Source organism: Balaenoptera acutorostrata, chromosome 13, assembly GCF_949987535.1.
Source record: "Balaenoptera acutorostrata chromosome 13, mBalAcu1.1, whole genome shotgun sequence".
NCBI classification, from domain to species: Eukaryota; Metazoa; Chordata; class Mammalia; order Artiodactyla; family Balaenopteridae; genus Balaenoptera; species Balaenoptera acutorostrata.
In genome coordinates, this window is record NC_080076.1 from 87,331,098 (window position 1) to 87,348,821 (window position 17,724).

At 45.6% G+C, this 17,724-nt stretch overlaps 1 protein-coding gene across 6 annotated transcripts in view; it reads left to right on the forward strand.

The window, feature by feature from the left end:
- Positions 1-17,724, forward strand: part of ZNF664 (zinc finger protein 664) — a 221,096-nt gene that overhangs the window by 44,971 nt on the left and 158,401 nt on the right. For all 6 annotated transcript variants that reach the window (XR_009005124.1, XR_009005123.1, XM_057527367.1 and 3 more), the window contains one exon: positions 2,070-2,181. Coding sequence is in view for 4 of the 6 variants with exons in the window: in XM_057527367.1 (XP_057383350.1) it covers positions 2,070-2,181 (112 nt within the window). In the remaining 2 variants the exon portion in view is untranslated. The remainder of the gene's footprint in view (positions 1-2,069; positions 2,182-17,724) is intronic.

Here is a 17,724-nt window from a genome sequence, read left to right on the forward strand (position 1 = left end):
AAGAAAGTTCTGCTAAAAATATAAGAATGCTAAAAAGTTGGTTAGATGGTACAGCAGCACAGGAGGGCAGGTTTTAGTTTACAGAACAGAAAAGCTTTTGAGGTTATGGGTGGTTAAAAAACATTCCTTCTTTGCCTCCTTTTCTCTCCCTCCAGTCAACAATATATGGAACTCATAAACCACCTTTATAGTTTAGAAGCTGATATCTCTGTCTTAAGATACTTATCATTGTCATGGTCATAGAAATTCAAAGGGAAAGAGATATTCCATCCTCATTTTATGCATGGGACACTGGGAAGAGTGTTCAGTGACTTGCAAAAGTGAGGGGGCAAAGCTAAGCAAGAAACCAGGTCTCCTGGAATTACCATACTATCTAGCAATCCCACTTCTGGGTACATACCCAGAAGATTTGAAAGGAGGGACGCCAACAGATATTTGTACACCCACGTTCATAGCAGCATCATTCATAATAGCCAAAGGGTGGAAACAACCCAAGTGTCCATTGATGGATGAACAAATAAGCAAAATGGGGTTTATCCACACAATGGGCTACTAGCTTTAAAAAGGAAGGAAATTCTGATGCATGCTTCAACATGGTTGAACTTTGAGGATGTTACGCTGAGTATCGTACAAATATTGTGTGATTCCACTTATATGAGATACCTAAAGTAGTCAAATTCATAGACAGAATATAGAAGGGTGGGTGCCAGGGGCTGGGGAAGGAGGAATGGCGGGTTAGTGTTTAATGGGGACAAAGTTTGTTTTGGGGAAGATGAAAAAGTCCTGGAGATGGAAGGTGGTTGCACAACAGTGTGAATGTACTTAATGCCACTGAGCCATACACTTAAAAATGGCTGAAATGGTAAACATGATGTATATTTAAACACAGTGAAAAAAAAGCAACCAAAAAAAGGAAAGGCATCTTGGAGGAGTATTTAGAATGCCGAGTCAGAAAAAAAAAACAAAACCCATCACAGTGGGAGTGGATTTTGAAGGCACTTTACCTGGCTTTGATCCTGGTCCCCTATTTCCTAGCTTCGTGATTTTGAGCAAGTTCCTTGACCTCTTTGTGCCTCAGATTCCTCATCTGTAAGATGGGAATAGGATCTGTACCTATTGCATATGGCTCTTGTAAAGCTGAAGGGAGATGAATACAGGGCCTTGCAGAGATGGAGCATTCAGTAAATATTGGCTGTCATTACTACTAATAGAGAGTTTAACCTGGCCAAGGACTTGCTTCTGGTAAATAGCAGCACCTCCTGCAAAAGGCATGTCAGCCAGTCTTTTCCACCATCTGGGTGCACACATCACACATCATGTTATTTGTTGGATTGAATTGAAAGCAAAGTGCTACCATCTTTGGAGGGAAATCATTGCAGCTTAAGGATAATCAGAAAATGCATTTAAGAAATTTAAAGGTGTTACAACATTGCCAATATTCAACTCTTCCTATAAATGAAATTGAAGGATGGATATATATGATTTTCAAATAAAATAAAAGTACACTCAAAGCAAACACCTCCACCAGGTATCCTGAATCTCAAACCGCTGCTCTATCAGTTAGGGAGTTACCTCCTTAACCTGGACAGCTAGTTGGGCCACCAGGCAGCTCAAGCAGGTGAACTTTCCTTGAGTGAAAGGCACTTACTTGCTAAGGGCTGAAAATACAGAGGATGATATCAAACATGCTCCTTACTACATTTGTTTAGCCTAGTTGGAGAGAAAGACTTCCAAACAAATAATTATAGCACGGGGTCATAGAACACCTACAGAAGAAGTAGGATCAAGGTACAGCGTTAGTGCAGAGGTAAGCATGAATAACCTTTTCTAGGGCTATGGATCCAAGAGAGGCTTCCTACAGGAGGGCTTTAAGGGATGCATAGGAGTTTGACCGGTACAATGAGAAAGCATACTCCAAGCAGAGGAGATGGAGTACCCCAGTGGTTCTCACAATTCATCATCCTTCAGAATTACCTGGAGGACTCGTGAAAAGAGATCACCGAGCCCCACCCCGATTTTCTTATTCCGTGGGTGTGGGGTGGCACCTGAGAATTTTTGTCTCTATCAAGTTCCCAGGGGATGCTGACGCTGGGACCATGGAGACCTGTTGACCACACTTTGAGAGCTGCTGATTTACATGACGACCTGGAGCATGAAGTTACGACGTGCGTTTGGGAAACTGTAAGTAAGACGTTATTGCTGGAAGTTGAAGCATCTGGATGATATATTTAGAGAGCTTGGGAGAGGCCTTAAGTGCCACGGAGGTGTGCGCAAGGGAAATAAAGAAACACACAGTTGTGTATTCTGGCCGCAGCAGACACACTATGCTATAATATTCGATCCTGACAATGACTCAGGAAGCAGGTGTCATCATGCCCATTTTACAGACGAGGTCATTGAGGGGCACAAGGTTAACTGGAGAGAGAGATGTAGGAGGCAGAAGACCCTGGACTTGGTGGCTGATGGCATGTGGCGAGCAGCATCTCGGTCTTGACTTTGGAGGTAGATACTGGGGAATGGCAGTGACCAAGACAGGAAGCCTGGGGGGCGGGGCATGTTTGCAAATATTCTGTCTAGAATTATGGGAACGGGTAAAGTCCCTCCTTCTCACAGGCACCTGTCCTCTCCCTTTGCATTACTTGCTTCCTTGTTAACTTTGTCTTTTATCTTATCATTCACTCATTCTATTTACACTTCCTTTCTGATGAGATGCTCATCACCAGATTACACATCATTAACAGATTTTCCTCATCCTCATCATGGACTTAATTTTTAAAAGGAAAAATATAACAGTGCGAGCAGACAAGGGAAAAGGGACAGAACTTTCACTCACTGTTGGAGTTCAAGCTCCTTGAGAGAGCGTGTCTCCTTTTTACTGTGAAACACTTCGAAGAAGGAAAATGGAATAATTGACACCCATACATCCATTACATGGATATAACAATTATTAACATTTTGCAATTTTAGCTTCATTTTTTCCCCCGGAGTATTTTAAAGTGTGTTTCAGACATTATGACACTTCACTCTAAATACTTGAATATGCATCTCTGAAAATAAGGACATTTTCCTATTAACCACAGCAGCACCATCATACGTAAAGATGAACAGAATTTATTCAGTCATCTACTGCTCAGTCTATATTCAAATATCTCCCAATGTCTTTCCACCCAAGATTTTATCATATTTTTTTTCAAACATCAGACAAGTGGAAAGAATTTTACAGTGAACATCTATATACATATCCACCACCACTAGTGCTGCAATTAACATTTTGCTGTTTGCTTTATCATGAACCTATCCATCTAGCCATCCTGCTGTTCGTCCATTAATCCATCTTAGTTTTTCAGGGCATTTCAAAGCAAGATGCAGATCTCAGTATTCTTCTCCCCAAACACTTCAGCATGGGCATCATTTATAAGATTTAGCATCTTTTTGTTGTCGTTTTTTTCCTTTTGGGGTAAAATTTACATATATAATGATAGACACCCATTTTAAGTGTAACATTTGATGAGTTAAGACAAATGCATACATCTGTGTAACCCGAACCCCTATCAAGTTACAGAACATTATCATCACCCCAGAAAGTTCCCCCCAGGCCCAGTCAAGCCTCCCCAACCACAGGCAACCCCTGTTCCAATTTTTCCTACCATTGCCTCTTCTGGAACTTCAGTTAAATAGAATGTACTCTTGTGTGAGCCTTCTTAATGCAGCACGATGTTCAATACTCATCCACGTTGTGTGTGTCTCAATAGTTTCCTCCTTCTTATTGCCGTGTATTATCCCATTATATGGATATACCACTGTTACTCGTTGGTGGACCCTTGGGCTGTTTCTTTTTTCCGTCGCTAATGAATAAAGCTGCAACGGACATTTGCGTACAAGGTTTTTGTTGTTGCTGATTCTCCCAAATGCCTCTTACTGCTGGTTTGTTTTATTTTATTTATTTATTTATTTATTGATGTGGATGATTTTTTTTTTTTCCCACACACACACAGTGTATTTTATTTTTACAAGAGATAAATAGACTGACACCAAGCATTGTACATGGATGACCACAACAAAAGCAACAATGATTGCAATTACCAAACATGAAACACACTTATACTATGTCATAATATTGACATTCAGTCCAGTAATCCTCCACTGTAACAGCTCCTTTACTTTGCAGTGAAAATTGATTTGTATATTCTTTTCCTCTGAGTCCTTGTGGGATTTTTTTTTTTAATTCAGACAGAAAGTCACAAAAATTATACTCATCCTCATCAGTTCACTCAGTCCCATGTAATTAATTTCTTTTTTTCATCTTGATCTTTTGTTAGCACTTTTATGAGTTCATCAGTTTTTCATTAGAGTTCTGAAAATGCTTATTCATTCAGTTCAGCAGTAGATGTGGATGATTTTTAAAGTCTTTATTGAATTTGTTACAATATTGCTTCCGTTTTATGTTTTGGTTTTTTGGCCCCGAGGCATATGTGATCTTAGCTCCCCTACCAGGGATGGAACCTGCACCCCCTGCATTGGAAGGCGAAGTCTTAACCACTGGACCACCAGGGAAGTCCCTGCCGGTTTTTTTTTTTTTTAAATATTTATTTATTTATTTATTTATGGCTGTGTTGGGTCTTCGTTTCTGTGCGAGGGCTTTCTCCAGTTGTGGCAAGCGGGGACCACTCTTCATCGCAGTGCGCGGGCCTCTCACTATCGCGGCCTCTCCTGTTGCGGAGCACAGGCTCCAGACGCGCAGGCTCAGTGATTGTGGCTCACGGGCCCAGCTGCTCCGCGGCATGTGGGATCTTCCCAGACCAGGGCTCGAACCCGTGTCCCCTGCATCGGCAGGCAGATTCTCAACCACTGCGCCACCAGGGAAGCCCCTTTTTTTTTTTTTTAATTTATTTATTTATGGCTGTGTTGGGTCTTCGTTTCTGTGCAAGGGCTTTCCCTAGTTGCGGCAAGTGGGGGCCACTCTTCATTGCGGTGCGCGGGCCTTTCACTATTGCGGCCTTTCTTGTTGCGGAGCACAGGCTCCAGACGCGCAGGCTCAGTAGTTGTGGCTCACGGGCGCAGTCGCCCCGCGGCACGTGGGATCTTCCCAGACCAGGGCCCAAACCCGTGTCCCCTGCATTGGCAGGCAGACTCCCAACCACTGCGCCACCAGGGAAGCCCCCCTGCCGGTTTGTTTTAACCACGATCCAATCAAGGTCCCCACGTCGCAGTTAGTTGGTGGGCTTTTCAGGCGGGAGGGATCCAGTTCCCTGATGTAGCCACGGTTCCTGTTACCTGGTTGGCGTGAGGAGGAACTAAGTTCTCCGAGTGAGCTACTGAGCCACTTGCGTTGACCTTGGGTTCCTCACGGGAATGGTTTCTTTGCGCCCCTGCCTATGGTCAGGAGGAAGAAAACCCCCAGGTGGGAAATCTCAGAGCTCCGTAATCGAACTCTTTTCTGTGATGTACTGTCATCCTCTGGCCACAAGAGGGCGCTTGCTCGCTTTGAATGATTTAAATTCGTCAGGCCTGGCAAGCAGGGATAAAATGTCCTTCTAGAAAACAAATCTTTTCAGATTTCCCGTCCGTGTTTTCTGTCCTGCTGAATTCAATGGTGACGTTTGTTCAGTTGCTCAATGAGCATTTACTGAGTACCCACCACGTCTGATTCATCGGGCTAGGCGCTGTGGGTGGCAAAGAAATGAAACGTTTTCCTGGCTGGGGGTTCTCCCGCCCCCAGAGGGAAGGTAAGGCAGCCGCCGCACATCTCAGCGCGAGCTTGAGGTCAGAGGGGTCAAGCTCAGACACGCAGGTGGGTGTGAGCTGGCACTGGGGATGTAACAGGATGTCATGATGTCAAGAGCAAAGGTGGAAAGGCCGGAAGGTTCTGGAACATAGGATGTGTTTAGGAAGGCTGGAAGGGATTAGGTGGCCCAGAGCTAGGAAATCTGGAACGTATCCACTGTTCTGAATGCCACGGGGGAGTTTTCAGTGGAGCAGGGACTGGTGGTGCTGGTGGATTGGAGAGGAGAGGGGGCAGAGGGGGGGGGAGCTGGGGAGAACAATTGGTCCAGTTGGAAGTGATGGGACTTATGTTGGGATGACATGGGGAGAATGGCTGAGAATCACCTCTGAATTCTGTAGGCGTGAACAAGATCACCTGGGAGAGTAGAGAAAGAAGGCATGTTCTGGAATGCTCTCGGAGCACTCTTACTTTGAATATTGGTTTTTAAATATATGGGTTTTTAATATATTGCATTATATTCACAATACTCTTTCACTCAGATGGTTTCAAGTGGTGAGATGTTTTGCCTGTTAAAAAAAAAAAAAGTTATTCTGGGGAGTTCCCTGGTGGCCTAGTGGTTAGGACTCCAGGCTTTCACTGCTGTGGCCCTGGGTTCAATCCCTGGTCAGGGAACTGAGATCCCTCAAGCCGTGTGGCACAGCCAAAAAAAAAAAAAAAAAAAAAGTTATTCTGACACTTGTTCAATTAGTACAGAAGACTTTATTTAGGACTGTAGGTGTCAAGACTGTCTCAGTGAAGGAGAGGCCAGCCTCACCTCTGAATACAGCAAAGACAGCTGGGGATTTATAGTCAATGACGGGGCGGGTCGTTGGATAGAAGAGGAAACATCAAGGGCAGGGATTCTTGCTAAACCAACTTAGAGGGATTCTTGCTGAAGGCAGGACAAGGCGATCAGATATCAAGGGTAAGAGATCCTTTCTAAAGGGACTCAGCAGGAGCCTTGCTACAGCCAGACCAGCAGACAGAAGACAGGGCCCATGGGTGAGGCCTGGGGAGAAGAGGGATTAGGGGAGCCGGACTCAGGTTTAGAAAAGGAGAGGCTCTATGTCCTGCCTCAGGCGTTACCCAGATCTCCTCTAAATGCAAATTTCAATGTGTGAAGTGGGAAGTATTTCTCAAGTGGAAAGTCTGTATTTTTTAAAAGTGGGAGGTATTTGTATTATTTAAATAGGAGCATGATAGTGGTGAAATGAAGAAATACATGCATTTTAAGCAAGATGAAACCTGAAATCATTTTCATACAAATAGAAAGCCTTCTTGACATTATAAGTCAGTGGGAGAAGTCTGTTTGATTTACAAAAATAAATGAAGCGGCAGATAAAGAAAGGATTTAAGTGATCTTTCGTTCATAATTTTGAAAGAGATGGTATTAGTGAGTGAAAATAGATGTATTAAATAAAATGAAAATATAAAATGCTTTTGGTCCGTTGAAGTAAGGTGGTATCTTTGGTCATGACTAGATCCCCAGTTAATAGGCTGATTTGTACACACATACACCGATTTACATAAATATTGATCTTTCCCCCAGCACGCCTTACTAAGTTTAAGGTACAAATGTTTCCCTGAAAATGTATATATTTTCCCCCCATTCTCCCTTAGACTCCCCCTTTTCATCAGCAAGGGGCAATTAAGTGCGTGGGTTCTGGCTTCGAATCAAGAACCACCTCACACTGGCCACGTGGCTTTAGTTTGCCCTACTGAGTAGTGGGGGTGAGAATACTGCAGCCTCTCAGGAGGGGGCAGGGCTGGCACAGCTCCTGGCATCCACCCAGGCACGGTCCTTGTTTCTGGTTGAGACAGTCTTTGACCCAAGTTTGGTGTAAGATGGAAGTCCAGCCAATTCACTCTGCTCTGTGAACTGAAAGAGAAATCACTTTTCCAGCTTGCCCACGAAGTCTGATGCACCCCTAAACTTCTTGTATTACGTGGTTAAGGCTGAGTTAGCCGCACGCCCTTGATCCAAGAAAATTCAGAAGACCCTGTTTAATGCTTCTCTTTTATGGGCTCGCCCAACTTTAAAAATCCATTCCTCCCTTATATATAAGCCCGTGATGTTAAAAGTGGAACAAGGTGTATACACCTAGGAAACAAGTTCCATCTTCAACACAGCGCTTGCAGAGATAGAATTAACTCGGAAAGTGGCTGGGAAATTGGCCCTGGAGCCCACAGTCGGAAGTGGTCAGCTGTGGTTCATTTCTCTGTGCTGCCCACCCAGCAGCCCCGTGATTTGGCCCTGGGGGCGTTTGCAGCAGGGTAGAATGACCTTATCCTTTGTTTGAACAACACCCTCACCCATGGAATGGTTTATCGGGGGGATGGAAACTCCGAAAAAATGAAAGAGGGAAATGGATGAAACCAAGCAAATTTTTTTTTTTGCTCCTGGTGGGGCAGGAAAAGGAAATAAGAACCAAAAGTTCGTATCATTTTACCTGGGCGGCCAGTCCTCTGACATTGGGCTCTGTGTCGCACCCTCAGGGTTCAAGGTCCCAAGCAGGGGTGTCTGTATGGCTGCTGTATTTTCAAATAAGGTCACATCCACAGGTCACGGTGGGCATGAACTTGGGGGGACACTGTTCACCCCAGCGCAGTACCTAGGTGGTCACAGCTCGGCCACGTGCCTGCACCGGGGCTACCAGGGAGCAGGAATACCTGCGTCTCCAGCTTTGCTAACACAGGTGGGCCTGTCTCGAAGCAAGACCCACACGATGGGGGCACCCCCGGTAGAAGGGAGGCCTGGATGCCTGACAGTCAAAAAGGGGGGGCTTTTCCCAACTGTATGACCTCATTGCAATAATGAGATTACACCAGCTCCATCAGTATATAAACCTACAAGTTAGCATATCTTTAATTCTTAATTTTCTCCTGTTTCTACTTTCATTATCTTTTCAACCATCAATGAATACAGAGTGAATTTATTAGAATTGATGGATTCAAATTGAAGTGAATCTTTCCCCATATTAGGGCCCTCAAGGCAACCAGGACATGTTTCTCTTCTATGGTGGGTATCCTAGAGTCGCCTGATTGATAAGAAGTTCTGTCTTTGCCCTCATCGGGGGCCAAGAACTCTTCTTACAGAAACATTTATCTCCATGACGATGAACACAGGAGATGGCCCTGAGTATCGGCTCTCAGGCATTTCTTCTTCCCAGGCCTGCAGATTTGCAGGGGGTTCCCGCATCCCTAAGTATGACCATCAGAGCTGCCAAGAGACCAGCTCCCCTTCCTTAGCACGTCCTACGTTCACAAAGAGCAGAGAGCACCTAAGTCAAAGACAAGTCAGGGGCTGCCCTCTACGCCCCTCCCTGACCTCTGCCCGGCACACTGTGCGGCCGTTCAGAAGAGTAATACCTGCAGCTCGCTGTACACAAAGCAGTAGCCATGCGAGGGATACGGGCACCCGGCTGGCTGAAAACACATTCATGCCCCTACCTAATCACCACGAATCGTACCCAAGGTCCTTGGCATGACTGAGGGAAAAGGCTCTCGGAAAACCAGCACTCCAGTCACCTCTATCTGAGCTCGTAGCCAGGCTCCCAAGTGATCCAGGAGGCCGCCCAGATGCCTCAGGCAAAGGCCACCCCCAGCTTCAGCATTTCGATTACTGGCCACTGTCGTCCTGAGATGTCACGGGCCTGAGGGCCAGCCAAAAGGCTTTATTTTCAAGTGTGTGTGGTTTTTGTGTTTTGCATCATTAAGTTGAAGAATGCAACAAGACAAAAAGATAAGAAGCTGCCAGTATATCCTGTTACCTGAGGCCAGGGTTTCTCAGCCTCAGCACCAGTGGCATTTGGGACGCGTCGTTCTTTGCTGTGGGGCCATCCTGGGCCCTTATAGGGTGCTGAGCAGCGTAGCTGCCTCCGCCCGTGAGAGGCCCGAAGCATCCTCCCAGTTGTGGCCACCAAAAATGTCTCCAGACACTGCCCCACGTCCCCTGGGGGGAAGGAGGGGGCACAAAATGTCCCTGGTTGAGAAGCACTGCTCTGGGCCGTGGGATTGATCAGGATTCTACCCTAAAAACAGGAGCGGGGCAGAGCGTATGTGTGCACGAGGCACTTGAGAGAACTTCTGTGCTCGTTTGCACAGGCCCTGCTTTCTCTCCGTCTCTGCTGCCCGCTCTCATCAAGGGACAAGACAGGCAGATCAAATACATTACCAAGTCGCTGTGGACGACATCCCTGCCCCAGACACAAAGGAGCCAGACTTTCTAAAGCACAAGAGAAGAAAAAAGAGCAGCTCTCCATATTCCTTCATTCATATTTTTCTTGTGGATGCCTCAGTTCCTCCATGAAACTTAAATACTAGGAGAAGAGCAGAATTCAAGCAGCATTTGAAGTCAGGCCCTGTTACAAGTTCTCTGAAAAGATAAATGAGCAAACGAGACACAAGTCTGCTCTCGGGGCTGGGGGCAGGGGACTTGTCCTCCAGCAGTGATGAGCTCGGTGTTATGTATGATATTATAAAATTACTGTGCAGCCGCTGCTATCAAACTATTCAGCTCTCCTCCCAAGCTTTTACATCCGCGTTTTCTTTTATCTCTTTTCCTTGGCTTCACATTCTAGGTTTGCAAAGAGCAGAGAGCACGTAAGTCAAGCACACCGTTCTGTGCCTCTCAAGCGCCTGAGGAGTGACCTGGGGCTCCTTGGTCCTGGGAGCCGCCACACCTGAAGAGTCGGGGAAGCTCTGCTTCTCTGTAACCTCCGGAACCGGAAGTTGTATCTGGGCTTCACTTGGAGGCCGAGTGTGCGACCTTTCCCACACCCTTCTGGAATGGATCACGCGTTGGGGGATTTTTCAACACGTGGGCGAAGTAAATCATTGTGGAGCCGGATTGGAGACGGTTTTGCAAAGTAGGGACTTCTCCCCTTGTAGGATCTGAAGGATCTTGACTCCTGGTGGCTCCTTTACTCCAGGACCCAGAGAAGGACAAGATCGGCAGGTAGTTAAGTTTGGCACGGACCTTTGTGAGTTTAGGTCGTAAAAACTGCAGCGATAGGGTTTTGATGCTGCAACTCCAGTTTTTAACAGGTGAACGCAAAGAGCTGGCCCTGCAGCTCGCGGGGGTCTAAGGAATGACCAGCAGCTGCTGGACGCGACTCAGGCAGCAGGAGGCGGAGGGCTGCCCCCGGGCCGTGTGCACGGGGCTGTCCGTTTCCTAGGGCGTCGCACACACACACACACGCACACGCGTGCACGCGCGGCCACTGTGGAGGCGCACGCTCAGACCTGCCTTCCAGAAAGATCTTGCCCCGCTGCAGCCTCCAGCTGTTACATGTGCATCTAGGCTCCATCTTTGCTTTTGAGCAGAGGCAGTGCCTGAGCGTGGCCATTTCTGCCCCACGCAGGACCTCCCTAATAGGCAGTCTTTGCTCTGGAGCCCCGGTGGGTTGGCTGAGACCCTCAGATCTGCCCAGCCTGGTCCTGCTTCCTCTCCCCTTTGTCTGTCCCAGGTGTCACCCCCAGTGAACCTCTTGCCCTCCTAACTCAGCATCCACTTCCGGGAGGACCCAATCGACACAGTGCTTCTGTGGTTTCCTCCTGGGGATGCGTGATTAAAAATATTCGGAGCTCCTGCTGGAGAGGGCGCTGTGGAACAGTTTTGAGGGGAGGGAGGGATTGGAGACTAATCCCCGGCTCAGAGGTGACCTCACTTATCCTCTACCACATGGCCAGTAGGGCAGGAGGGGATGCATTCACCCCTGCTTTCCAGATGCAAAATCTGAGAGCGCAGAGATTTCACTAACTTGGCATTTTACAGACCAGGAGGCGGTGAGCTTGCCTCGGGATCTGGGCTTGGGTAGTTTAGTGAACACAAGAGTAGGCTGGCCTGTTTCCAAAATGGAAATGCTCTCTCTCTCTCTTTTTTTTTGGTAGATCAGGATCCCCAAAAGGACATCAGGAGGCAGAGGGAAAAGCCTCTCTTTGTCTTTTCATTTCACGATGGCAGCTCCCCTTTTCGGGAGCTGCTGTGAGAAAGTAAAAAGCTACTGCAAAGACTCCGTCTTTGCGTTTGCAAAAATGTCCAAGGTGCCAGCTGCCCTGGAAAAAAGAGTTTTGAAATAAGTGTCCTCCGCAACTCAGTCCTTGAATTGCTTTTCCTTAAAAAAAAAAACCTTCTTGTTCTTCATCTGTTGTTTAACAGGTTCATATGAGGCCAGTTAAAGGGGCAGCAGAGCCAGACATCCAGTCTCTTCTTTCTAGCGTTTTTCCAGTAATGCAGAAATGCAGCTCCTTCATGTTATTTCTGAACCTCCCATGCTTTATGAGCCCTTGACCTCATCCCTTTCATCCATGACAGTGACCAGCCTCCTCTGAAGAGCCAGAAAGTTTAGTTAAGTATCATTCCCTGACCCTGGGTTGTTGGTATGAGTCTCCCAGAAAACTGTATGAGCACTCACCCCTAAAGCCGTGCTGTCACCTAAACCTACCCCCCATCCAAGTCACCTCCCTAACAGCCATCCTTCCTTCTTCCTTGCTAACCCCAAATCCTGGTTTTGTTTGGGTGGCCAGTGTCCAGCCCTGAGACAGGATGAATCATGACTGAGATAAGTCAGTAAGTCCATGCTGTTACCTTTGACAGTGATTGGTCAGTGGGGTGGGCATGTGACCCAGTCTTAGCCAATGAGACATAAGGCAAATTCTGATGGGAGCTTACGGGAATGATTTTCCTTTAGGACACAAGGGGAGAATAGCGTCGTTCCCATAACTTCAGCTACCACTTAAGCTCTAATGAATCTCCAAACTAGGTTGAACCATATGAAATTGCTGATTTTTTTTTTTAAACCAAATGTCTTAGATTTTTTTTTAAAATTAATTTATTTATTTTTGGCTGCGTTGGGTCTTCGTTTCTGTGCGAGGGCTTTCTCTAGTTGTGGCGAGCGGGGGCCACTCTTCATTGCGGTGCGCGGGCCTCTCACTATCGTGGCCTCTCTTGTTGTGGAGCACAGGCTCCAGACGCGCAGGCTCAGTAGTTGTGGCTCACGGGCCCAGTTGCCCCGTGGCATGTGGGATCTTCCCAGAACAGGGCTCAAACCCGTGTCCCCTGCATTGGCAGGCGGATTCTCAACCACTGCACCACCAGGGAAGCCCAAAATTTCTGATTTTGACCTACAAAGAAATGACAGTTTTGGACAGTCCACCCTAATCATCTCTGGCCCAGAGGAAATAGAATAAAGAAAGTAAAGTAATTAAAAAGAATGTAAGAGCTATGGAGGGCAAAAATAATCCAACATAAGGATGAGTGGAGAAATCAACGAGAGGAACCAAAAAGTATTCAAAGTTGGAAGAAACTTTCCTGGAGGTGGAGGAAGTGCTGAATTTCAGCTCAAGAGAGTACGCTATGTTCCTGCTAAAATTTAGACAGTTTGGTTGATGCTAAAACTACTTGGGTTCAGTTAATGAGCTTTAAGTTCAGTTAAATGAGCATTAAGGAGAATGAATTTTTCAGGCATTTGGGCATGAAAGGTAATAATATTTAGAAGGGAAAATAGGACCTTAGACTTCTCCACATTAATATTCAGTGCTAGAAAATAGAGGAGGCATATCTATTAAATGCTTTATTCTCCGTAACACTTATCACTACCTAACATATTCTGTATATCTGATGATTTCTTTTGGTTATTGATTCTCCCTGCATTCATATGTAAAGGCAACAGGCTGTCTTTTTCAAATATTGGAGAAGTCTAATGATTCTGAGGTTTTATTTCCCTTTGAAAAAGTTATTTGAAGATAAAACCCAGCAATGAAAACACTGTAGCAAAATGATTCATACAATATCAGTGCAGGAACACAGTGGAGCAATGTTTACCAAACTCCAAAGAGAAGAACTGTGACTCAATAATTTTATACCAAGACACATTGTCCTTAGCTTATAAAGGCAACAGAAAAGTGTTCTCAAGCAGGGCATATTCTTATTGAAATCAAAGCAACCAAGAAATAAATTGAAATAAAGAACTCAGGAATGGAGAAAATACAGTTTTACAAATAGTGGTAAGCACTGAATCATCCACTTAAATAAGAGGTTTTTTTGGGGGGGTATTATGGTTATTTTGGAAATATTTATAAATCTTGACAAAGCTAAAAAATACAACCAACAACAATTAGAGGTTGGAGGAAGGAAAATGGGAGAGGGTTAAAAAGTGTTAATTTTTTCATTGTTCAGAGTAGAGTTAAATGACACTGCCTGTCAATTCTGATACCAATTCCAGTGTGTTTGTGTGTGGGTTTTGGAGGGGTCCTCATACCAGCAAGCAAGTCCCCAACACCAGCTGGGTGTCCTACAATTCAGCTCAACTCTGACACTCTCTACCTGGAGACAGCATCAGATCCCACAGGTTAAGGGCTGAGCCCCACAAGACTGCCTCCCCCGCCCCACCCCCACCACACACACACTTCAGATGTCAATCACAAGTCCAGGTTGTCACCTGTGCTTCTGACCCGCCGATTATAGATTGGAGATTCCAGTGATCCCCTCTTTGGGTTTGGTTAATTTGCTACAGCAGCTCCCAGAACTCAGAGAAACATTTTACCTACTAGATTACCAGTTTATTACAAAGGATATAATTCAGGAACAGCGAGATGGAAGAGATGCATACAGCAAGGTCTGGGAAAAGGGTGGGGATCTTCCATGCTCTCTGGGCATGCGACTCTCCTGGCATCTCCACATGTTCACCAACCTGGGAGCTCTCAGAACCCCGAACCCTGTCCTTCTGGGTTTGTATGGAGGCTTCATTATGTAGGCCTGATTGATTAAATTACTGGCAGCTGGTGACTGACTCAACCTCTAGCCCCTCTCCTCTCCCAGGATGGATGTGGGAGGGGGTGGGACCGAAAGTTCTAACCCTCCAATCACTTGATTGGTTCCCCTGGCAACCAGCTGCCACCCTCAGGTCCTTTTCAAAAGTCACCTCCTTAACATAACAAAAGACACCTTTATGGCTCTCAACACTTAGGAAATTCCAGGGGTTTTAGGAGTTGGTGCCAGGAACAGGGATGGAGACCGCATATGTGCATGTGGAAAGCTGAATCTCAGCCCTGCAGTAACATGATGGACAGCCTTTGGCAAATTATTTTACCTCCCATGGATTCAGTTTTTTTTTTTAAGTGAAAAAATATTTGCCTCCTTTATTGATGTCGTGGGAGGAGATGAGATGTACAGACAGTCTGAAAAGTAACAGGCGTTGTGAAATGCACAAGGGGCCTCCAAATGTCATTTCCCCATGTCAAGGGCCCTACAGACACCTCACTGCTTCTGAGGTGCCCTTGGCCATGTAAATATTGCCTCAAGCTTAGAAAACACCCTCCAAGCTCAGAAATCCCTCTCTCAGGGGCTCTGGTTGGGAGCCTTTTCATGAATTGGATTCTACAGTCCTGGTTTTTAGTTGAAAATCCTTAATGGAAGATCTGAAATATAAGAGGAGAGGAATTCCTAGGATGCTCACCCTCCAGAAAATGAGAAAGCCCTGTAAACTATTGATGAGTCTCCTCCCAGCTTGAAAAGTCAATGTCTCTTCGACTCTAGAAGGCAGAGCGGAAACAAGTCTTTGCCTTAGAGGAGGGAGTAGAGGGAGAGCTTACAGGTGAGAGAGTAGAAGTGAGCAAAAAAGCCTTCTCTCAGAAAAACAAAGGCAGGTTACAGAGGAAGGAGAGAAGGAGAAAACACCCCATCTCCTACTCTGAACAAGGAAATATGATAGAAAACGTTCCCCATGATGTGTCAGTTGAGAATAAACTAGATCTGTTCCACATTTCTCTCTTCTCCTCCTTCCTTTGTACATATTTCCTGTGCAGACAGCTTCAGGAGACATTTCCTGGGAAGGTTATTTCTTCAAAGCCTCCCTCCCTCCCTCCCTCCCTCTCTCAGCTAGAATAGGACGAGGCTGGTGACATCGCTATGGACGGTGTCAGCAAGGGGGCAGCCAAGTACAACACATATGACACGAGGACCCTTTCTATCCTCAAGCAGGCAGGGAAGCCATACCATCCACTTCTTTTGAAGGGTCCCTCTCTGTGTTTTTTTTTTTTTTTTTGTCTAGGATCAAGATGTTTCCTGTAATCCATTGGCCTATTTTTAAATCCATTTTCCATTGGCTGGGCATAAAGAGTGGAAAAATATACTGAATTGTGGAAAGAAGTGGGACATAGGTATAAATGTCAATGATGGGGTTTTACAGGCATATGGAAATCTCCCCTTGACAAACCACTGTGATTATTTTTAGAATTAGAATGGGTCTTAGGGTGGCTGGAGAGAAGGAATGGAAAAAGACCGTCCCAACTTTTACCTTACAGTTCAAACCAGAGGTATGTTTGCCATCCTTGATGCAGCAGTTACATAGGCTGATCACCTGCCATGGATGAGTGTGGCAGTTGCCACAGGGAATATTGAGGTGACTGAGACACAGTCTGTGCCATCAAGAGGGTTCCAGCTGATTAGGGAGGAGCCAACAGCTCACAAATGGCTGTAAAGGAAAGTTAAGCCCGTCACCATCACCAGGAAAGTGCACACCAAGTGTTAAGAGGGAGATGTGGCTTTCTGCAGGGGGTCAGGAGATGATGCTTCATGGAGTTGGTTCAGAAATGACACTTAGCACCTCTGCATATGTTTCATTGGCCAGAGCAACTCGTGTGACCAAGGCTGTTATCCATGGGGCAAGAAAATACAATCCTCCCTCGGGGAGGGACAACAGACAGTTTGGAACAATGATATAGTTTGCTGCAGTTGGTGCGTGGAGAGCACTGATTGTGTAGTTAGAGTTTAACCTGCTGTTGTAAGTACCAGCTGATTTCCTTAACGGGGGCCTCCGGATATCCTAAGTAAACCAACTTATAAGTCCACTAGGAGAAAAATCAATTATTTACCAGGAAAGCGATGGACAGACCTAGAGAGTAACAGTGGAAACAAAAAGACATGAACGGATAGAAAAGATGTTGGGGGGGTAGAATTGAAACCCAGCAGGACCCTGTGGGGCCTTCCCGGGGAGAGATACACCCCCATGTCCCCCCGCCTCTTGTTTGTAGAAAAGCTTTAGCCTCTTAGGCCTTCACCGAGCTCCAAAGAGCAGATTTAATCAGAGAAGTGAGAAATGATGCAGAAACAAAGGAAGGCAGTCAAGCAAGACAAAATAATAATAGTTTAGCCAAAAAACAAAGTCAAGAACCTTTAGTTCCTCCTCAAGGGCTATAGATAATGTCCTGAGGCATATCCTTGAGTTGTTTTGCAGATACTAAAACCCCCAGCAGGTGGAGGAAGTTAACTGCCTGCTGACCAGTGGCACTTAGACCCCAGACCATTGGAAGCAGAAGGCTGATGATTGAGATTCCTGAAACATCATCCTGTTACCTCACCACCAAACAGAGAATTGTGCATGAGCTGATCAGTCACCCTACAACCCTCACCCCTGGTGTGCCCTTTAAAAACCCTTCCCTGAAAGCTATTGGGGAGTTTGGGTCTTTTAAGCATGAGCTGCCCATTCTCCTTGCTTGGCGCCCTGCAGTAAACACTGTTCTTTCCTTCGCCACAACCTGGTGTCAGTAGATTGGCTTTGCTGCTCTTCGGGCGAGCAGACCCAAGTTTGTTCAGTAACAGGATTAGTTGAACTAATTAACCTATTAGAGTTTTAGGAACTTGACAAAATGATTCTGAAGTTTCTTAAGAAGAATAAAGACAAGGTAACTGGGAATTTTTGATAAAAGTAATGGGAGGGGACTTACCCTACCAAACAGTAAACATATTATAAAGCTATAATAATTAAAGAGAGTGGATTTAAATCAAGAATAAATATGAAGATCAAGGGACAGAAGAGAGAACTCAAAAACCTATCACTTGATATGTTTAATTGCATTAAAGGAAGCACTCCCAAACAATGGAAGGGGGAAAGCTTGATTAATAAATAGTTAATGAATAGTTTCAGGAAAAATGGACTCTGGGAAAAAAATCAGTTAAT